Source organism: Fonsecaea nubica (assembly GCF_001646965.1).
Source record: "Fonsecaea nubica strain CBS 269.64 chromosome Unknown Scaff65, whole genome shotgun sequence".
NCBI classification, from domain to species: Eukaryota; Fungi; Ascomycota; class Eurotiomycetes; order Chaetothyriales; family Herpotrichiellaceae; genus Fonsecaea; species Fonsecaea nubica.
The window spans coordinates 783-18,067 of NW_019173738.1; the positions used below are offsets into that span (position 1 = coordinate 783).

The following is a 17,285-nucleotide window of genomic DNA, read 5'->3' on the forward strand; positions in this document are numbered from 1 at the left end:
CGTCTTTCCCCCCGCCACTGACCACAACTCCTCCAGGGAAGCCTCGTCGATCTTGCAGATCCGGCTCACGTCGTCCCCATCGCACGGCAGGCCGCTGGACGTAACAACGAGGCGGCAGGCCTCCGTCTCCAGGTACCGCCTGGCAGGGTTGCCCGCGAAGGTGACCTGGTCGAGGGAACGGGCGGTGGTGCCGTTGCTGTCGTCAGCGTCCAGCCAGTCCTCGGGACTGCGATGGACGGCGCTGCAGAGGGCGTGAATCGCCGCCTTCATCAGGGGCTGGATGCCCAGGACGTGCGCAAAGTGCGCAATCTGCAGAAGCAGCTTCTTTGCGTCCTCTGTCGCCGGGGCACTCGTTGGTGGTAAGCTAGTTGTGTTCTAGGAGTCTATGAAGGACATGGATTCTTTTCGAGCTTTGAGCCTCAACCTGGCTGCTTGGTAGACTGCATATGAGAAATCGTTGTCCCCATCAAGGATCTCCGTGTCGACAGCGTGGTTGATGTCGTCAGGTACCCACGGTTTGTTGGCGATTCCGTCAAGAGTTGTCGCACCGTCGATCCAAGTTTGGGGAAAGTGTTTGAAGAATTGGAGACATCTAGAACTCCAGCATCCGGCACACATCCACGTTTCTATGAAAAGTCAGGCATTTCCCAGTGCCACCACTTGTAAGGGCACTCTGGGTCCTCGCACTCAATAGAGAAGCCTGTACCTCCTTTCCAATTCCCTCGTCCGCACCGACACCAAGCTTCGTCATTGTCATGGCACTTGTCGTTCTCCCAACCAGCAGTCTTTCGCTGGTGCTTGACCGCTTCCAACCGCACCATGGCAGCTACATAAGGTAGGTTATTAGGTGATGCAAATGTGTCTGGAACCGACGTGAGAGGTAAATTTTCCATGACAGGCTTCAGTGCTTGGAATGGAGGGTATGGACGAATGAATTGTTTGGGAGCAGTAATTCTCTGTTGCTTTCTGCGCTCGCCGTTATCTTCTTCAGCCGAATGTTGGTCATCATCCACATCATCACTTGGGTCTTGGATAAAGTCTCCGAATCGGTTGGGCTTCTTCGTGTTGCAGCGTGACCAGCGAACCCCTTGACTTTTTTTATAGCGTACATGGTCGCTTCGACTGGCTTCGGTGGCATTTTCTGTCAGACCCAGTACTTCCTTCTGGCCGACTTTGTGCAAAATGGCAAAAGGGCGTTTTTGGCAACCCTGCCCACCGGTGCGGGAGAGATGTCAGAATGCTGAAACCAGTTGCATATGAATGGCCCACTTGAGGAGGACTTTCGAGGCCAGGAGCCATCCTCGCACCCATTTTCACACCGAGGGTCAGATCCCACGGACATAACTTACGGGTCTGCTGAGGCAGAGCAGAGGGCATCTATCAGCAGAAGGACACTGGGCATCGGCCATGAGGTCGGAGTCCTTAGTGCCCAGACTGCACCTCCATTCCGGGGGAGAGAGGGAGATCTTCAAGCATTCGTACAGTATAGGCTCTTTGGGCAACATGATCGAGGTAAAACGAGAAGTGGGCATCTACAAGCTGCACGTTCCACTTGCATCAAAGGCATCAAGAGCCAGATAGCTTCTCCTACTCAACACAGATGGTCAACAGAAGTGCAAACAAAGGGTGGGAACAAGGTCATTGATGCCAAGGGATTCTCCCCTGTTGAGTTTGGCGGCTTTGGGATTGTCCACACAGACAGGACCCAGACAGGAGGCAAGTAGCACGGCAGCTCATCCTCCCCACAAAGAAGTACAGAGGGAAGACTTGAAGGAGTTGATTGAGACGAGGACATAAATTTAAGCTGCGTGGCTGCCAAGGCACTTTGCCGAATGCGTCAGTCTGGTGGCTCTTGCTTGGATACCCCCTGCAGGAAAGCCTCTCCAAGCGAAAGAGAGGAACCAAGTATAGTCAAAGCTGTATGAAGACCGGAAGGAAATGCAAGCACAATCTTTCGCTATGTACAAGGCATACTGATTCAAAACCTATACGAACTGTCTTGCTTGACATCTGGGATTTACCTCCTTGCCCGTCGAATCATAGCCATTGCTGCGGCATTACGGGACTCGAGTTCTTTGGTATTGGAGGAAGGCCAAAGTCAAATGAACGCGGGCTTGGAAGCGCCTTGTCATTATTCTCGAGTCGTCGAAGAGCTTGATCTCTTTCTTCTCTGACAGACTGTAGCTCGTTCAACTGCTCTTCCTGGTCAGTCTTTTGCACTTTCCGCTTGAAGGTTAGTTTTATTTTTCGTTTCCTTCGGCAACACCAAATGAGAAGTGTGACTATCAGGGCCAGCCCTGCCATGGAGCCAATGACACTTCCAGCGATCGTTGCCGGAGGCGTGCGCGTAGATTCTGTTGTTGAAGATGCCGTTGGTTTTGGGCACTCGCTAGAAGTAGCGCTGGCGACGGCATCGACACTGGAGCTGGGAGTGGCAGGGACGAGGTGCACGGTCATGGTGGTACCTGGTGCTACGCTTGTCAAGGTGGTATTGGAGGCTGATATTGGAATAAACGGGAAAGGTATGGAGGATTCTTGTGTACTGGACGGCGCGGAGGGAGCACCAATTGCACTGGGAATGGGACTGCTTTGGTCGGCAGATGTCCCATCCCCCTCACCTGTTGCCATATCCAAGGGGCTAGTCGGAGTATTGACGGTACTGGTAGCAGCGCCCTGAAGGATTGTTTGGGTCACAGTGACAGTGACACCTGTTCCACATGAGCCTGGGTTGGAATCAGGAGGGGTTTCTGCACAAACGCCAGTACTGCAAGGGTCGTGTGTGCAACAGCCGACGTATGGAACAGCAGAACAGTGGTAATAATTCTGATATTCGGGGCACGTCGAAACGTCTCGGCGCCACAAGGAAAACATCGTGGTATGAGGCAAGAATGGAAACCTTGATTGGGTGAAGAGACGCGCACGAGGGTGGTGCTGGAAACTAAAAAGGGTCGATTTTGCTGTTCGGATGGGCGTCCATGTTCAACCGGTGAAGGGAAGTATCCATTGATAACCTAGAGGTTAGCATTAGAACAGGTCTGGCTGTCTTTGTCATTGCAATCCGAGTAAAAATTACCACCCTATAATCAATGATCACAAAGAGACTCCAAATATAGCAGACAATTGGAACAACTCAACTTGCACACCTTCCAGTGCACGAAACAATGAGTCGTTTGTCCTGCCATCTTTGGGAACAAAGCATGTGCGATTCGAAAAGCTGCAAAAGAAACTCTGGCATAGCCCTTGCGATGAAGCAGCGTCGACATGAGAAGCTTGCGTGAGACACGCCGGCCAGTGTTTTAGAAGTTGAGCATAAGAAGCTTTCCGTCCTTTCGTTCTCTCATTAGAGATTCGGGTGAAGCACTCTGTAAACTCGACGGTCATAGCCGTGCCCCTTACATATCCCATAGGTCCGCAAGTTTCGAAAAAGATATGTAAGTAAAAGCCAGTTCGGCCTTGGCTGCAAGGGATGAACCACTGCTGCGAGGTACAGGAACAGGCACGTGGGTTTAGACCAGTGATGCGCTCCACGCGGGAAGGAAGCTGTTACCAACTCGTGGCTCCCGCGTCTACCCTTTCCTCGGCGATCTGGTGGTGTGTGGCCACCTTGTCGTGTTCGAATAGCCGGAGACGAGCATTTTGGGATCGGGCTAGTCAAGCCACACGCCGGCAGATGTGCTCACTCCGAAGGGCAGATAAGTTGATACAGACATGACTGTGGAAAGAAGGTGGAGCATGGTGTGGATGTGATCTCAGCCCTCAACCCACACTAGATCGAAGATGGCAAATGGAAATGGCTCAAGGGAAGGGACTAGACATCAAGCAGCTTTGTTTGCCACTAAACCTGATAGAGGTCGAGATTTAGGCCATGTTTTTTTACATACAGATAAACTCCCCCCTGAGTGTGGACATGGGCTGAGTCTGTGAAGGTCTGTCTGGGGTTTGGCGGAGCTCATCGCTGCAAACGGCAAGGCTTTAGCGAGAGTTTGATTGCCATGGCCGCGGTGGCAATCTGTCGACAATCTGTAACCATCTGGTCCACATGGGAATTCAGGAAACGGATCCCCACCGAAAGTTTCTCTGAGAAGTTCCTGATAGTGCCTGGCTAAATCTTCCAAGACGGTTGTCGCCTTGACCCTTGAATGGAAGAGATGGCCGAACTGGTACTGCTTGGACCAAAATTAGCGAACCGGAAGGACTTCCTGTAACTGAGCGAGCGGGCTCATTGGCATTCGTGATTCCGCTATTCTCAAAATGACCCCAGACACACGGGAAGGTGGGAATACTAGCCTGAATGGGTTCCTTGATAGGCGAAGAGGCTCCCTTCCTTGTCTCGTGGGTCAATCAAACTAGCAGCTCAAGTGACTTGTGGGTGGCGTTCAGCTCGCTACACTAGACCACGATTCAGAGTACCTCGTAGACAAGAACATTTCCACGTTGATTGATTGCACCAGAGAAAGTATGCCATTGCTTCAGAACCGTTGGTTTGAGGCGCGATACGAGCTGCAAAGGAGTTGTGTGAAGCCCGACTTTTGTTCGGCTAGGCTTGCTACCCGGAATTTGATGAGGAAGCTGGGAGGAATGAGGTGGCACTTCTTGGTCAACGACAGTCGACAGTGTGACAGGTGCAACCTCTTCGTGTTAGCTATACCGGAAACGGAACTCCAAGATGCCAGCCTCTTTTGATAGGTTACACAGGGAGAAGTCTGGCCAAGCTGAGGGGATATGTTGACAGCAGACAGGCTTGAGAGGCGCTGACGGAAATTTGTCCAGAACCCTCCAACAAGGGCCTAGATAGTCAACAGTTCAACGTTCTCCAGGTGGTGTACCAACTTGGAAGGACGACCAAGACAACGTACTCGTACAGTAGTAAAGCTGGCGAACTTCCATCGCCGCTATGCTCCGGAGAAAGACAGAGTTTCGTCCCACTGGCATATCTCAGTCTGCACTTGATCAAGATCCACCATGGCTGGAAACGGCCATGTGCGAATGTCGGTATCCATTTCAGGCTACCGGCGTGGGCGTTTTCAGGTGTGACTGCGAAAATCACGATGTTCTGGCACATGCAATCTTTTGAGTTCAACCTGAAATGGCCAAATCCCAATCATTCGCACGGCTGAGCCAGGGGATTCAGGTACAAAAAGTTGACTTTGATTTTAGTTACTCCTGGCGCTTTGACCATCCACGGGATGGGAGGAGCAACAAGTGGTTTATGATTTGAGGAGAATCATGGGCCTTGCCAGTGCCTTGCCTATTGACACCGGGGCCAGGGTTCCAGATTCCAGAGTGCCACGACTGGACCATTGGATGAATACGAGTGGCGGGGAACAGTGGCCCAAGCTCTCTCACACCTTCTCAGAGTTGTTTCTTGAGGAGATAGAATAATCATCTACTCGTACCTTTTGCCGAGTTGACACTCCGCATTTGACATCTGCTCTGCCGACGCCATGTTGAAGACGATTGAGCTTGGAGACTGCCATCGGAGCAATACTCGGTGGTTTGGTGGTGAACAGCACCGGTACAACGTCCTTGAGGCCTTGACAGTGGCCACGGACCTCCGACCCTTGCTGAAGACAGAGACCAAGTGTGAGAAAAGTGAAAATGTAGTGGAAGAGCATTGAGACACGAGGCCATGACGCGGTGGAGCTCGTTAAGATTTCTTAGATGTCCCGAAAACGCGACACCATTGGCTACCGTGCTTGAAATGGCGTAGACTAGTGGGCGCTAGCTTAGCGAGTGGAGTCTCGATGCCAATGCGATCGCGCCGATCTGCTGCCTGTGCCACCAATTGGCATCACTGCTCGCTGTCATTGACTCAGATGCCCCTCGCCTTCACCGATCCCGAACTTTGCCAGCCATGGCACTTTGTAAATGCATGACAGGTAGACCGTGGACTAAGAAACAGACAAACAACACGCATCAGGCAAACCTCCTTGCCTTCAACGGCACCCACACACCCAACCTTCTCTCATGCAGCCCACTTCGGAAGGAGGAGAGACTTCTTTCCCCCCTTGCTGCTTCTACCTGTCGCTACTTTCGAAAGACCCTGACTAGGACCAGGGGATCAGGTTGCCTCTCGATGGGTCGAGTTTCCTTTGGACACACAGCATGCATGTCTTTGCCAGCCATGGCGCTGTGTCTCCCTGATACCCATTCGCCAGAACCTTGTCGGGACCTGAGCAGCCACCATGAACTCCTCAAATGCATCTCCTCTCAGCAGGTATGACACGTAGAACATAAACCTGCCTCATTGCCCGCGTGCCTCAGTGAACTCTGTCTGTTGCGGCAGGCACGACCAGAGACTTATCTCCCTTTGGACTTTGCAGAGCACGACATCGACTTTGGCTCTGGCTACCTTCCCTCCAGATCGTTTACTCTAGCTTTACCTTCTTTCTCCCATTGGCACTTTCAATTTCCCCCGCAAAATACCCGTTGATTGCCTCTTGAAAGCCTTGAACGCCTCTGGCAAAGCTGTCAAGCATATTTCGAGCAGCTGATACTTCCTGTCCTCCCACGTGCGATTGACCCTCGGTCACAGGCTATCCTGTGCTACCTCAGATTGTACCTGGAACAGCTGTCCCCGAAGACGTGTACGTTGTCGCTTGTCATCAGAGATATCACCGCTCTCAACCAACATGGTCCTCTCACTATCATACCGTCGTCCGGCCTATGTTACCTCCTCCCGCGATTCGCTTGGGTCCGAGTCGGACGGCCGAGTCGAGTCCATCAATTCCGGCTCCAGCTGCCCCTATGGCATTCCAGATGCCCTCTCCTTTGACAGAATCATCAGCGGCGGAACTTGTCCTGTAAGTCAAGAGTTGAATATTCCTGAAGTTGCCAGTATAGCCCCTCAGCTAATCTATTCATCTTGCAGCCTGTGACCACGCGTGAATTCATGGACTTCCTGCGTTACATTGAGTACGACGCCGAGAATCTGCAATTCTACCTGTGGTATCACGACTATTGCAAGCGCTTCAACGAGCTTTCCGACCACGAGAAAAAACTTGCCCCTGAGTGGACTGCAGACCAAGCATTGGCGGAGAAGACGCAGGGTGAAAAAGAGAAACTTCCCAAGAAAATGACAAGTGCTGCTGCTTCAGTGTTGAAAGGGACAGATTTCGATCCCCATGCGAAACTCGCTCCCCCGGACACTGCTTCTAATCCATTCAACACGCCTCCCAGAACCTCTTCAGTCTCCGCCACAGACCAAGGCAGCCTGGTCCCCTCGAATCTCGGCTACAGTGAGGACGGTACGACTCTCAGAACAGGAACCACCGAGCACGGGAAAAGAGCCGAGATCGCATTTGAGGAAGCGGGAACTCTTCAGCCGTGTATGTTGACAGAGGTCCTTGTGTGTTTGGTTGCACTAATGTGAAATCAGTCACCATCCAACCTTTTCGGGAGGAAATCTCACGCATCATCGCCATCTATCTAGCTGATGGTGGGGCGAGATTACTGAATCTGTCAGCTAAGGAGAAAGCTGTCCTCGTGAAGGCCCTGTCTGTGACCACTCACCCTTCAGCGTTTCGCGATGTCATTGCTACGGTCGAATGGACTCTTCGTCATCAAGCTCATCCGAATTTCATCCGCTGGACGATCTGTAACGGCAACAAACCGAGACAGGCCTTTGCAAGATTCCTAGGTGTGGCCGGAATCGTTGGCGGCATCGTCTACGGCATTGTCATCACACTGAGTTCAGCCAATCGAGGCTGGCGGGCACTGGTCTTTCTCGGTCTCTTTATCGGCATTGCGACCCTGTTTGCCGCTTGGAAGGGCATGTGCGTTGTAAGTCCTACCCAAATATCTTCCCTCTCAAGGCACCCATTAATGGAATAGGTTCTGCATGGCATGCATCACCGACATCTTCGGCCATGGGAGCTTTTCGGTGATGAAGATGACGCTTCTCCAGAGAAAAAAACTTCGTTTGACAGCTTGGGCTCTTCCAATAGCTATGAAGACGAGCCTTGGGTAGCCAAATATGAGAAGCGCAACATCATACGCAAGATCTTTGACCGCGAAGTCTGGATCCAGGAGCCTGCGCTGCGTCAGATCCAAGACACCATCTTCGTCCAAGCTCTCATCACTGCGTTTGTCATTGGAGCGATCACGACTGCTATATTTCTCGCGGTGAGATACAACTTCCAAGTCTTGATGTCACTCCTTTCTAACTTGAATCACTAGGTCCCCCGCGGTAACTTCTACTGATGATTCCGACGGTAGAAGGCCATTAACATTATGGGTTAGGGGAATAGTAGGCAAACAAAAGTATAGCCCTGGGAAAGTTCAACTCTTAGGCAGTGTCACAGGCAAGTCTCAACGTGTTTTAAGTATATTGATCAAGGCATGGGATGGTTGGGCCGGGTATATGGAAGAGGTAGTACCCCTCTATCTTTATGTGGTAAACACATGTTCGATGTTCGCCAGATGACAGGAGTTATGCTTGATAACACGACACGAATGGTGCTTGAGGAACTTGAGGATCTGGACTAGCAAAATGTTTTGGTGGATAAGACGGTCGGAGTCTGGCCAGTCAGTATCCTATCAAGCTGAAAATATATTCTGCATAATGTGAGACGGCTCTGAATTATGAAGGCATGAAGAAATTGCTTTTCGTTAGTATCGTATGTTCTCTGCTAGAGGCGATCCTGATGCTTCGTGTGAATGGCCGGGTCAGCATATCACCTGAACTCGTATCCAACCCGTTCACAGGATATCGCGATCTCTTCAGGGAACAGCTTTGCCCTGATCGGCCTTGATTCTGCAACATATACCAAAATTATTAACATGGTGAAGCGCCGGTAACGCAACACGAGAACCTTCCGCTGCGAGCCCGAAGGCGTAGTCTCTCTCCTCTCAGCAGCCTAATAGTGAAGGTGTTTCGCAAGTATCACCCTGGCCGTCATATCGCCTCGTACATTGCGATCATAGGTGTATCAGATCTGACCTGTGACCACCTCCAAGCCTCATTTTGCATGGGGGCAACTGGCCTCTGCATCCTTCTTGTCCGCTCCGTCTTCCGTGGGGACTATGGCGTCCTTGAAGACCGCAAAGCTGGACGGCGTCTCTTCGAGCACGGGGAAATGGAAGCCGCACTGAGGGCACTGTTCGCGGAGCACGGCCTGCTCCTGGGCCAGGTCATACTTCTTGTCCTGGGCCAGGTTGCAGACAGGACAGATGCGGAGGAGGCGGGTGCCGACCAGCTCGAAGTTCGTGATAATGTCCTCCATGATGGCGCCGTTGGCGGCCCACGTCTTGCAGTACTTGTGGTAGACGTTCTTGTGCCAGTCGTACAGGGCGCCGCGGCTCGTCCAGAAGCTGCACTCGTTGTACCAGCTCCGGTCGTCCGGGTGCTCCCACCAGGTCAGGTGGAGGAAGCCGGGCAGTGTCATCAGGTGACGACGCGTGTCGGCGAAGAGGACTTTGAATTTCTCGTACGCGTCCGGGCTCGAGAAGCGCACCCGCTGCATGGACAGATAGATGGGCATGATGATGGACCAAGTCGGAACTCGAGATTCTTCTCCCTTGTGTTTATGCCAAAGAAAGGCAGAAAGCGGGCGGCTCAGTGATTTTTTCCAGAGACAATGAAGAGTGTTCTGGGTGTTTTGCGACTCGACAGAAGCTCAAAACCTGAATACCGGCATTTTATAACAAGTTCCAAGAAAACGACAATCAATCACCTTGTTACCCGGGGAATGGCACAAGTAAGGATCCGAGGATTACTTTCAGGACTAATCCAATTGCTCCCCCACGGTTCTGAGCATCGCAGCGGAGAAACGCTGTTACTGGGTCTTGAGATAGATAAGCGTCGTCCTGGCTCGTGGTCACTTACCTTTTTGTTGCTCATGTTATCGACTGATAGCGGGAATCAAGACTTGCTCCAGTTTTTTTGGGAGGAAACGCTCCAGTACCAATGATATACCGAGTAAACCCCGCCTTTACTTTGTAGGTAGACAGCAGCTGAGATGGACGGACGGGGATCCCAGTTGTATTGTTATTGACTGGTCCCGCGCGTTCATAGCATGCGGAGAGGGAAAGCCCCTCCCCCTCCCCAGGCCTAATCGGGACGGCGTCCAATCAGAGGGGTGGAAGAATCGGCTGGAACAAGCCTTGATCAACTCCGCGCCAGTCAAGCCAGTCCAACTGCGCAACGGTATGAAATGCGGCCTTTGACGATTGAAAATAATGCAAGTTGCATCTGCAGTATGTACAACTGTAAGGAGGCAACAGAGTGCCGTACTTCGGCTGTAGGCTTTCGTTCTCGCGCAGATCTGTCACATCGTCAGGAGCGTCATGTACCTCTGTCTAGGCAATGGAGATAAGAAAAGATAGCAGGTGAAATGGCTCTGATGTGACTTGCTGGTGATATAACTGGGGCCTTCTTCGTCGATAAGACGTACCTGTTCGACCCTGCGGTGTATAAGAGACGATACATTAGGTGTTTGATGCGCGAACAAGGGATATAGGCGGGCCGAAAAAAATCCTATATGTGCAGCGCACAGTAGATCACTGTGTCTACCAAGGTTGCATTTCGCAAGCAGAGGGTCCAATTGTTCGCCATCCTTGTTCTCCGACATGGACTCTCTCATAGAAGGATGGCTGATGCTAGACCAAGCAGCATGCTGAATCTTGGTAGTCCATTAGGTACTCGGTACCTAGTAATTGATAAAGGAGGGGGTACTAGGTAGGGAAAGGACGTTGCTAGTAACTTAGCCGAGGCGTTAGTGTACTAGCTTTGTTCCCACCTCTTGGCATATTCGAACGGTCACATGTGTCGCGTCACGCCCACGCGCACCCGCGTCCGTCGAGATCCTGTCGACTCGTAGCCTTCACATTTCCTGTGGTATCCCCCCACCTCCACACCCTCCGACGTCCTGATTCGAAGTGAGACACAGAAATCCCATGGCTCCTCGATCTACCCGGCGGTCAAGACCTCCCGACTCTGACGACGATGAGTCGAGACCGGGTACCCCTTCGTCCACCGCCCCTAATGACAGCAAACGTAGACGACGACATGCCACCTCTGTCGACGATGACGAGGACGGCTCACCCATACGGCAACTGACCACCCCCTCGGCCATACGCAAACCACATCTTGAGGGCAATGGTGGTAGCAATGACACTGCCAGCCGTGCGAAAGGTCACCAGCCTGGCGCCATTGTCCGGGTCAAACTTACGAATTTTGTCACCTATACCTCCGCTGAATTCTTTCCTGGGCCGAATTTGAACATGGTTATTGGGCCGAACGGAACCGGGAAAAGCACACTTGTTTGCGCAATTTGTCTAGGCCTTGGGTGGCCGCCTCATGTGAGTTGCGGGTCGAGTACTGCCTCTGACCATTTCACTTATGCATGCTAGTATCTCGGACGCGCGAAAGAACCTGCAGAATTCGTCAAGCACGGCTCCCGCGAGGCCGTCATCGAGATTGAACTGCAGCGGACGACCAAGCTGCGCAAGAATCCGGTGATCAAAAGGGTGATACAAAGAGAAGGCAACAAGTCCAAATTTTTTGTGAATGGAAATGCATCTTCAGGTGCTGCTGTCAAACAGTTGGCGAACTCGTTCAACATCCAGATCGACAATCTCTGCCAATTTCTCCCCCAGGACAAGGTCGTCGAGTTTGCTCAAATGAGTCCTATTGAGTTGCTCACCAGCACGCAGCGAGCCGTGGCCGGTCCAGAAATGATCAAATGGCACGAGGACTTGAAGAAGCTTCGCAGCTCTCAGAGCGATGGCATGACGGATGACAGAGATGCCCGAGAGCAACTGGAAAACCTGGAGAACAGACAAGCAATGCAACAGGCAGAAGTGGAACGCATGAGAGAAAGAGCTGTCGTCAAAAAGAGACTTGCGGGCTTGGAGAAATTCCGACCGTTGGTCCACTACCACAAAGCCAAGGCAAACTTCCTGGCCGCGAAACATAGGATGGGGGACCTAGCGGAAGAGCTCAAACGCCTCAGAAAGGCGGCGGCACCTGTCCTCCGAAGCCTTGACGCCAAGAAAGACTACGAAGTCAAGGCACGAGCATTCAACGCTGCATGTGAGAAGGAGTTAAGTGCAAGTATCAAAGATTGCGAGCGCAAAGCAAGGGTCGTCGAGGAGAAACAAGGTGTCATCAACGACTTGAACAACGAAATCCAGGCAGAGAAGAAGAGCATTCCCGAAAATAGGGCAAAGTTACAACGAGAACAGATGAAGCTACAGGATCTGAGGCGAAAGAAAGCGGAGGCTCCAGAAGCATTCGACTCTCGAGCCATGAATAGCGAGATCCAGGAGCTGAGGACGCGTCTGCGAGCATTGGATGATCGGAAAAGTGACCTCGAGTCACGGAGGACAGAATTGGGAGATCGAGCTGACAGATCGGTCAAACAATTCAAAGTCCTGAAGGGTCAGCTCGCAGGACTTGAGACGCAAGTTGGCCAACAAGAAGGTAAACTGGAGAACTTGTCACGGGACACCTTGAAAGCTTGGAGGTGGATTCAGGACCACCGCGATGAGTTCACTGCTCATGTGTACGGACCTCCAATCGTGGAATGCTCGCTTAAAGATCCACGCATGGCCGATGTGGTCGAGTCTTTCCTGCAAATCAGCGACTTCAAGTTCATCACAGTTCAGAACAAAGCCGATTTCACTCTTCTTCAACGTCAGTTGTTTCAAGGTCTCAAGCTCCACGACGTGAGCCTGCGTGAGTGCGCCACTGACAGCCTGGAGCAATTCCGTCCACCCTTGACCGGGCAGGAAATGGAGCGGTTCGGGTTGAGCAGCTGGGCTTTGGATCATTTGCAGGGTCCGCCGACCGTGTTGGCCCAACTCTGCTTTGAAAGATCCCTCCACAGGTGTGGAATCAGTTCTAGGGAGCTTACTCAACAGCAGCATGATGATGTGGCAAAGACACCTATACAAAGCTATTCTGCTGGGAGAAAGACGTATCATTTCATTCGACGCGCGGAGTATGGTGCAGCAGGCACATCGGCCAGAGTGCACGACATACGTCAAGCCAGAATGTGGACCGAACAGCCGGTGGACATGGGAAGAAAAGCCGCTTTGCAACGACAGATGAATGAAGTGAAAGGCGAGCATGGAATGTTGAAGTCGGAATCAGAAGGCATCGACAAAGAAATCGCGCAACTCGAGGAGAATCAAAGACTCGTTCACGAAGAGATTGACGCCAAGCAGCGAGAAAAGGGCGCCAAACAACAGGCCCTCGCAGAATGGAATGCCTTGGATCCCAAGATCCAAAGCTACGAAGACAAGATACGCAATCTCAGCGAAGCGCTGAGTGGGGTCAGGGCTCGGTTGAATGAGCTCAGCGACCGCCATGATGCCGCTCTCCTGGACAAAACGGAAGCCGTCCTCGACTTTGTCGATGCCTCGAGAGACATCAAGTCGAAGACGGCGCGCTTGCTTGAAGCAGAGATCTTCCACCTGGAGGCAAAGTCGGATTTTGAGGTGTTGAAAACACACAACGATCACATCCTCCGTAGCATAGAAGAGAAGGAGGCCGAGCGAAATACTGCAAACGAATTCTTCACTGAGGAGCGCAAGCGAGCCAACGCCATTCGCGATGTCGCCTACGAACTGAGGGCAGAAAGCGAAAAGGCTTCAGAGGAAGGCGACAGCAGCCTGATTGAGCTTATGGATTATATAGTCCAAACGGTCAAAACCGAAGAGAACCTGGACGCTGAGATCGACGCCGAGAAGGCTAAGTTGGAGCTGACCGAGGGTGGTAATGCTGGTATCATCGCTGAATTTGAGGAACGAGCCAAAACAATTGAGAGGTTACAGAGCAAAGTTCACGAGGGCGATCGACGCCGGGAGGAGTTTAGACACGCCATTGGCACCATCCGGGCCAAATGGGAACCTCGACTGGAGGAAGTGGTGTCTAAGATCAACGACGCCTTCTCCGATTCTTTTGCACGCATCGGATGTGCTGGCCAGGTTGCGGTGCACAAGGCATCCTCTGAAAATCCCGCTGATTGCACCGAGGAGAACGGCGGAATAGAGAACGGGCTGGACTTTGCTAACTGGGCCATCCACATCAGCGTCAAGTTCCGGGAGCAAGAGCCACTGAGTCTCCTAGACAGTCACCGGCAGTCGGGTGGTGAAAGAGCAGTCAGTACCATCTTCTACCTCATGGCTCTGCAGAGTCTAAGTCGAGCTCCCTTCCGAGTGGTCGACGAGATCAACCAGGGCATGGACCCCCGAAACGAACGCATGGTGCATGGCCGAATGGTCGATATCGCGGCGGACGACGGCGGCAGTCAATACTTCCTCATCACACCCAAGTTACTGAGTGGGTTGAAGTACAGACGGGGTATGACAGTGTTGTGCATTGTCAGTGGCGAGAACATGCCCGCGGCCAGAGAACGTGACGATGCAGGCAATTGGCACGATGGACCCAAGGTTGATTTCCGCTTGTTTGTGAGACAGGCGAAGGAGCAGGAAATAGATGTCTCGACTGACAGGAGGAGGATTGACTCGGGTGTCGCTACGACGGGAGGTTTTGAAAGTGCGAGTCAGTCTACCGCTGTCGGCGCCTAAAACGGCAATCAAGGGGTACCAACCACAGTGTTCAACCATGTTCTGGGATGAGGTTTCACCGACAAAATTATGGATATAGACTGTGTGGGCAGAATTGGTCGGCGATGACCCCAATGAGGCATGAGGATGTAGTTGGAATCGCCGCTTTGCCGAGGTCTTGGGAAGTATCGCAGTGTTTGCCTGTAGGTTTCTCCGCATCCAACTTGACCGTTTTGCCTGCGCTGCACGCCCATCACCCGGTAATCATGGCCGACATAGCCGGACGCACATCTCTTTGCTCTCTCTTGATCTTCTTGATCCATCCCTCTTGTCCTTTTGTATGTATGGAGCTGGCGTTGCGAGTCGCTGGTGTGTGTGAATCATGGTGCTGTTCAAGTCTCCTCATCCGCGGATAGAGAGTAAGTCAAAACCTGGCCACCCTTCACTTGTTCCACTGGACAGGTATACCCAGGGAATCGGGGATTTTCGATTCAAGGCTGACCGGTAGTGTGCTGGGACAGTCCCTGAAGACATCACGACGTGGGAATGGGTCTTTGAGTCGAAGGAATTCTCCCCGCTACTGAAGACGCCGCGGGAGCCGTTGGCCGCGTACGTCAATGCCGTCACCAAGGAACGCCTGGATTGGGATGCCGTAAAGACTGCCGCCACGCAGTTGAGTACCGCCCTGGTCAAGGAGTATGGATTCCAGCCGGGTGAGACGATTTCCCTGTTCAGCACCAATACTATCTGGTACCCGGTAGCGATGTGGGCCGTGATCCGAGCAGGTACGTTGTGGTGAACGAGTTTCCCGTCTCTCAACTCTTTCGAGATCGAGAGCGATCACGGGAAGGGAGATAAGAAGGCTTAGAGGGCTGATCCTGGACGATGTAGGTGGAAGAGTCAACGGCGCATCTCCCGCCTACACGGTCGAGGAGATGACCTACGCCCTCAAGATCGCAAAGACGAGGTTTCTAATAACGCTGCCAACATCACTGGACGTGGCACTGGCGGCTGCTCGAAATGTCGGCATCCCTCGCCACCACGTCTTCCTGCTGGAAGGGGAGGCAGATGGGTGCATCAACATCCAGGACCTCATGAAGCGCAGCGAGAAGTATACCCCCGACCCGCCGTACCGGGTGCCACAAGGCAAGACCAACAAGGACATCTGCGGGTATTTGAATTTCAGCAGTGGAACGACGGGGTTGCCAAAGGCTGTCAGTACCCAACCCGTGATGGAGTAATGTGCTGAGCGAGCGAGGATGGCTGACGGGAGAGACGATACAGGTCATGCTCTCGCACCACAACATCATTGCACAGTGCCACCAGCTCAGACAGATCCAGGCGCCCGGGCCGTACAAGATCCTGGCCGTCATGCCGTTGTTCCACAGTACGTGTTTGCCCTTGTCCCCACAAAGATGCAGGGAAGCCATGGTGAGACTAACCACCATCCCGGATGGATTCCAGTTACTGGCCTGGTGAGATTCTGCACGTACCCGATCTTCATGAACGGTGACAGCGTCATGCTCCCGGCCTTTAGCATGGAGTCGATGCTCCGCGCCATCTGCGAATTCAGGATCGAAGAACTCATCCTCGTGCCGCCCATCATCATCCGGCTCGTCCGCGACAAGATCGTCGACAATTTCGACCTGCGCCACGTCAACCGCTGGTCGTCGGGCTCGGCGCCCATCTCACCGGAGATAATAGCCTTGCTGCAGAAAAAGTTCCCCTGGACTGGGTTTCGCCAGGGCTACGGTGCTACAGAGTCGACGGCGTGCATTTCGGCACATCCGCCTTCACATTACGATTACAAGTATGCGACCACGGGAGGGTTGTTGGTCGCCAACACGGTAGCAAAGGTGATTGATCTGACCACGGGGAAGGAACTTGGCCCGGGTGAGACGGGAGAGATCCTTGCGCGGGGACCCCAGATCGCGATGGGCTACCTGGACAACCCAGCGGCTTCGGCCGAGACGTTCGACAAAGAAGGCTTCTTCCACACGGGGGACGTGGGCCATATTGACGCCGAAGGGCTGATCCACATCGAAGACCGCATCAAGGAGATGATCAAGGTCAAGGGCCTCCAGGTGCCGCCGGCCGAGCTGGAGGATCTGCTCCTCGGACACCCCGAGGTCGAGGACTGCGCGGTGCTGGGCATCCCCGACGAGTACTCGGGCGAGCGACCCAAGGCCTACGTCGTGCTCAAGACCGGCGTGCGCGAAAGCGAGGAGGTCGGCCAGCGGCTGTTGCAGTTCGTCAAAGAGCGCAAGGTGAGGTATAAGTGGATTGTCGAGATCGAGTTCACGCAGCAGGTCCCCAAGAGTCCGACGGGCAAGCTGCTGCGGCGGATTCTCAAGGCCAAGGATAAAGAAGGCAAGAACAGAGGGCTGAGGGTCAGGGACGAGCGGGAGAGGGCACGGCTGTGATTGGGGTGTGTATACTTCATGTATACAACCACACAGCGTCCTATCCGTCCGGCGTGCAGTTTTCGCCCGGCTTCAGTATTCCTTTGGCTAAAAGGAGGAGGAGGTCTGATTGGAAGACAGTTTCGAGTCTCATGCCAGCTAGAAAGAGAGATACATAGTAGATTAGACCCGGTCAAATTACACCATGTCGGGAGAAAACATCGTAGGTGACTCGATACCGAACTTTCATCCCCCCCCAAGACAAGTTTCTACCAGGCTTCAGTTTGACCCTGATTATCTCGCCAAGTTCCCACATGTTCTATATGACCACTTGATTATTATACACTTTTGAAGCGCAGCTATATTTAG

The 17,285-nt window shown here is 52.8% G+C and overlaps 5 protein-coding genes across 5 annotated transcripts; 3 read left to right on the forward strand and 2 right to left on the reverse strand.

Moving 5' to 3' along the window:
• Positions 1-2,037: 2,037 nt before the first annotated feature.
• Positions 2,038-2,457, reverse strand: AYO20_08343 (hypothetical protein; the record flags this gene model as incomplete). Its single annotated transcript, XM_022646621.1, has 1 exon — positions 2,038-2,457. One exon carries the CDS (start codon positions 2,455-2,457, stop codon positions 2,038-2,040), a length of 420 nt encoding a protein of 139 aa, XP_022497352.1.
• Positions 2,458-6,632: 4,175 nt separating this feature from the next.
• Positions 6,633-8,202, forward strand: AYO20_08344 (hypothetical protein; the record flags this gene model as incomplete). Its single annotated transcript, XM_022646622.1, has 5 exons — positions 6,633-6,803; positions 6,872-7,328; positions 7,379-7,782; positions 7,834-8,124; positions 8,179-8,202. 5 exons carry the CDS (start codon positions 6,633-6,635, stop codon positions 8,200-8,202), a joined length of 1,347 nt encoding a protein of 448 aa, XP_022497353.1.
• A 758-nt stretch (positions 8,203-8,960) lies between these two features.
• AYO20_08345 (hypothetical protein) lies at positions 8,961-9,482 on the reverse strand (the record flags this gene model as incomplete). The annotated part of the gene is made up of 1 exon (XM_022646623.1): positions 8,961-9,482. The coding sequence occupies one exon, from the start codon at positions 9,480-9,482 to the stop codon at positions 8,961-8,963; it is 522 nt and encodes a 173-aa protein (XP_022497354.1).
• A 1,414-nt stretch (positions 9,483-10,896) lies between these two features.
• Positions 10,897-14,535, forward strand: AYO20_08346 (hypothetical protein; the record flags this gene model as incomplete). The annotated part of the gene is made up of 2 exons (XM_022646624.1): positions 10,897-11,301; positions 11,353-14,535. 2 exons carry the CDS (start codon positions 10,897-10,899, stop codon positions 14,533-14,535), a joined length of 3,588 nt encoding a protein of 1,195 aa, XP_022497355.1.
• A 361-nt stretch (positions 14,536-14,896) lies between these two features.
• On the forward strand, positions 14,897-16,937 carry AYO20_08347 (hypothetical protein; the record flags this gene model as incomplete). The annotated part of the gene is made up of 5 exons (XM_022646625.1): positions 14,897-14,933; positions 15,036-15,299; positions 15,406-15,728; positions 15,799-15,901; positions 15,979-16,937. 5 exons carry the CDS (start codon positions 14,897-14,899, stop codon positions 16,935-16,937), a joined length of 1,686 nt encoding a protein of 561 aa, XP_022497356.1.
• Positions 16,938-17,285: the final 348 nt, after the last annotated feature.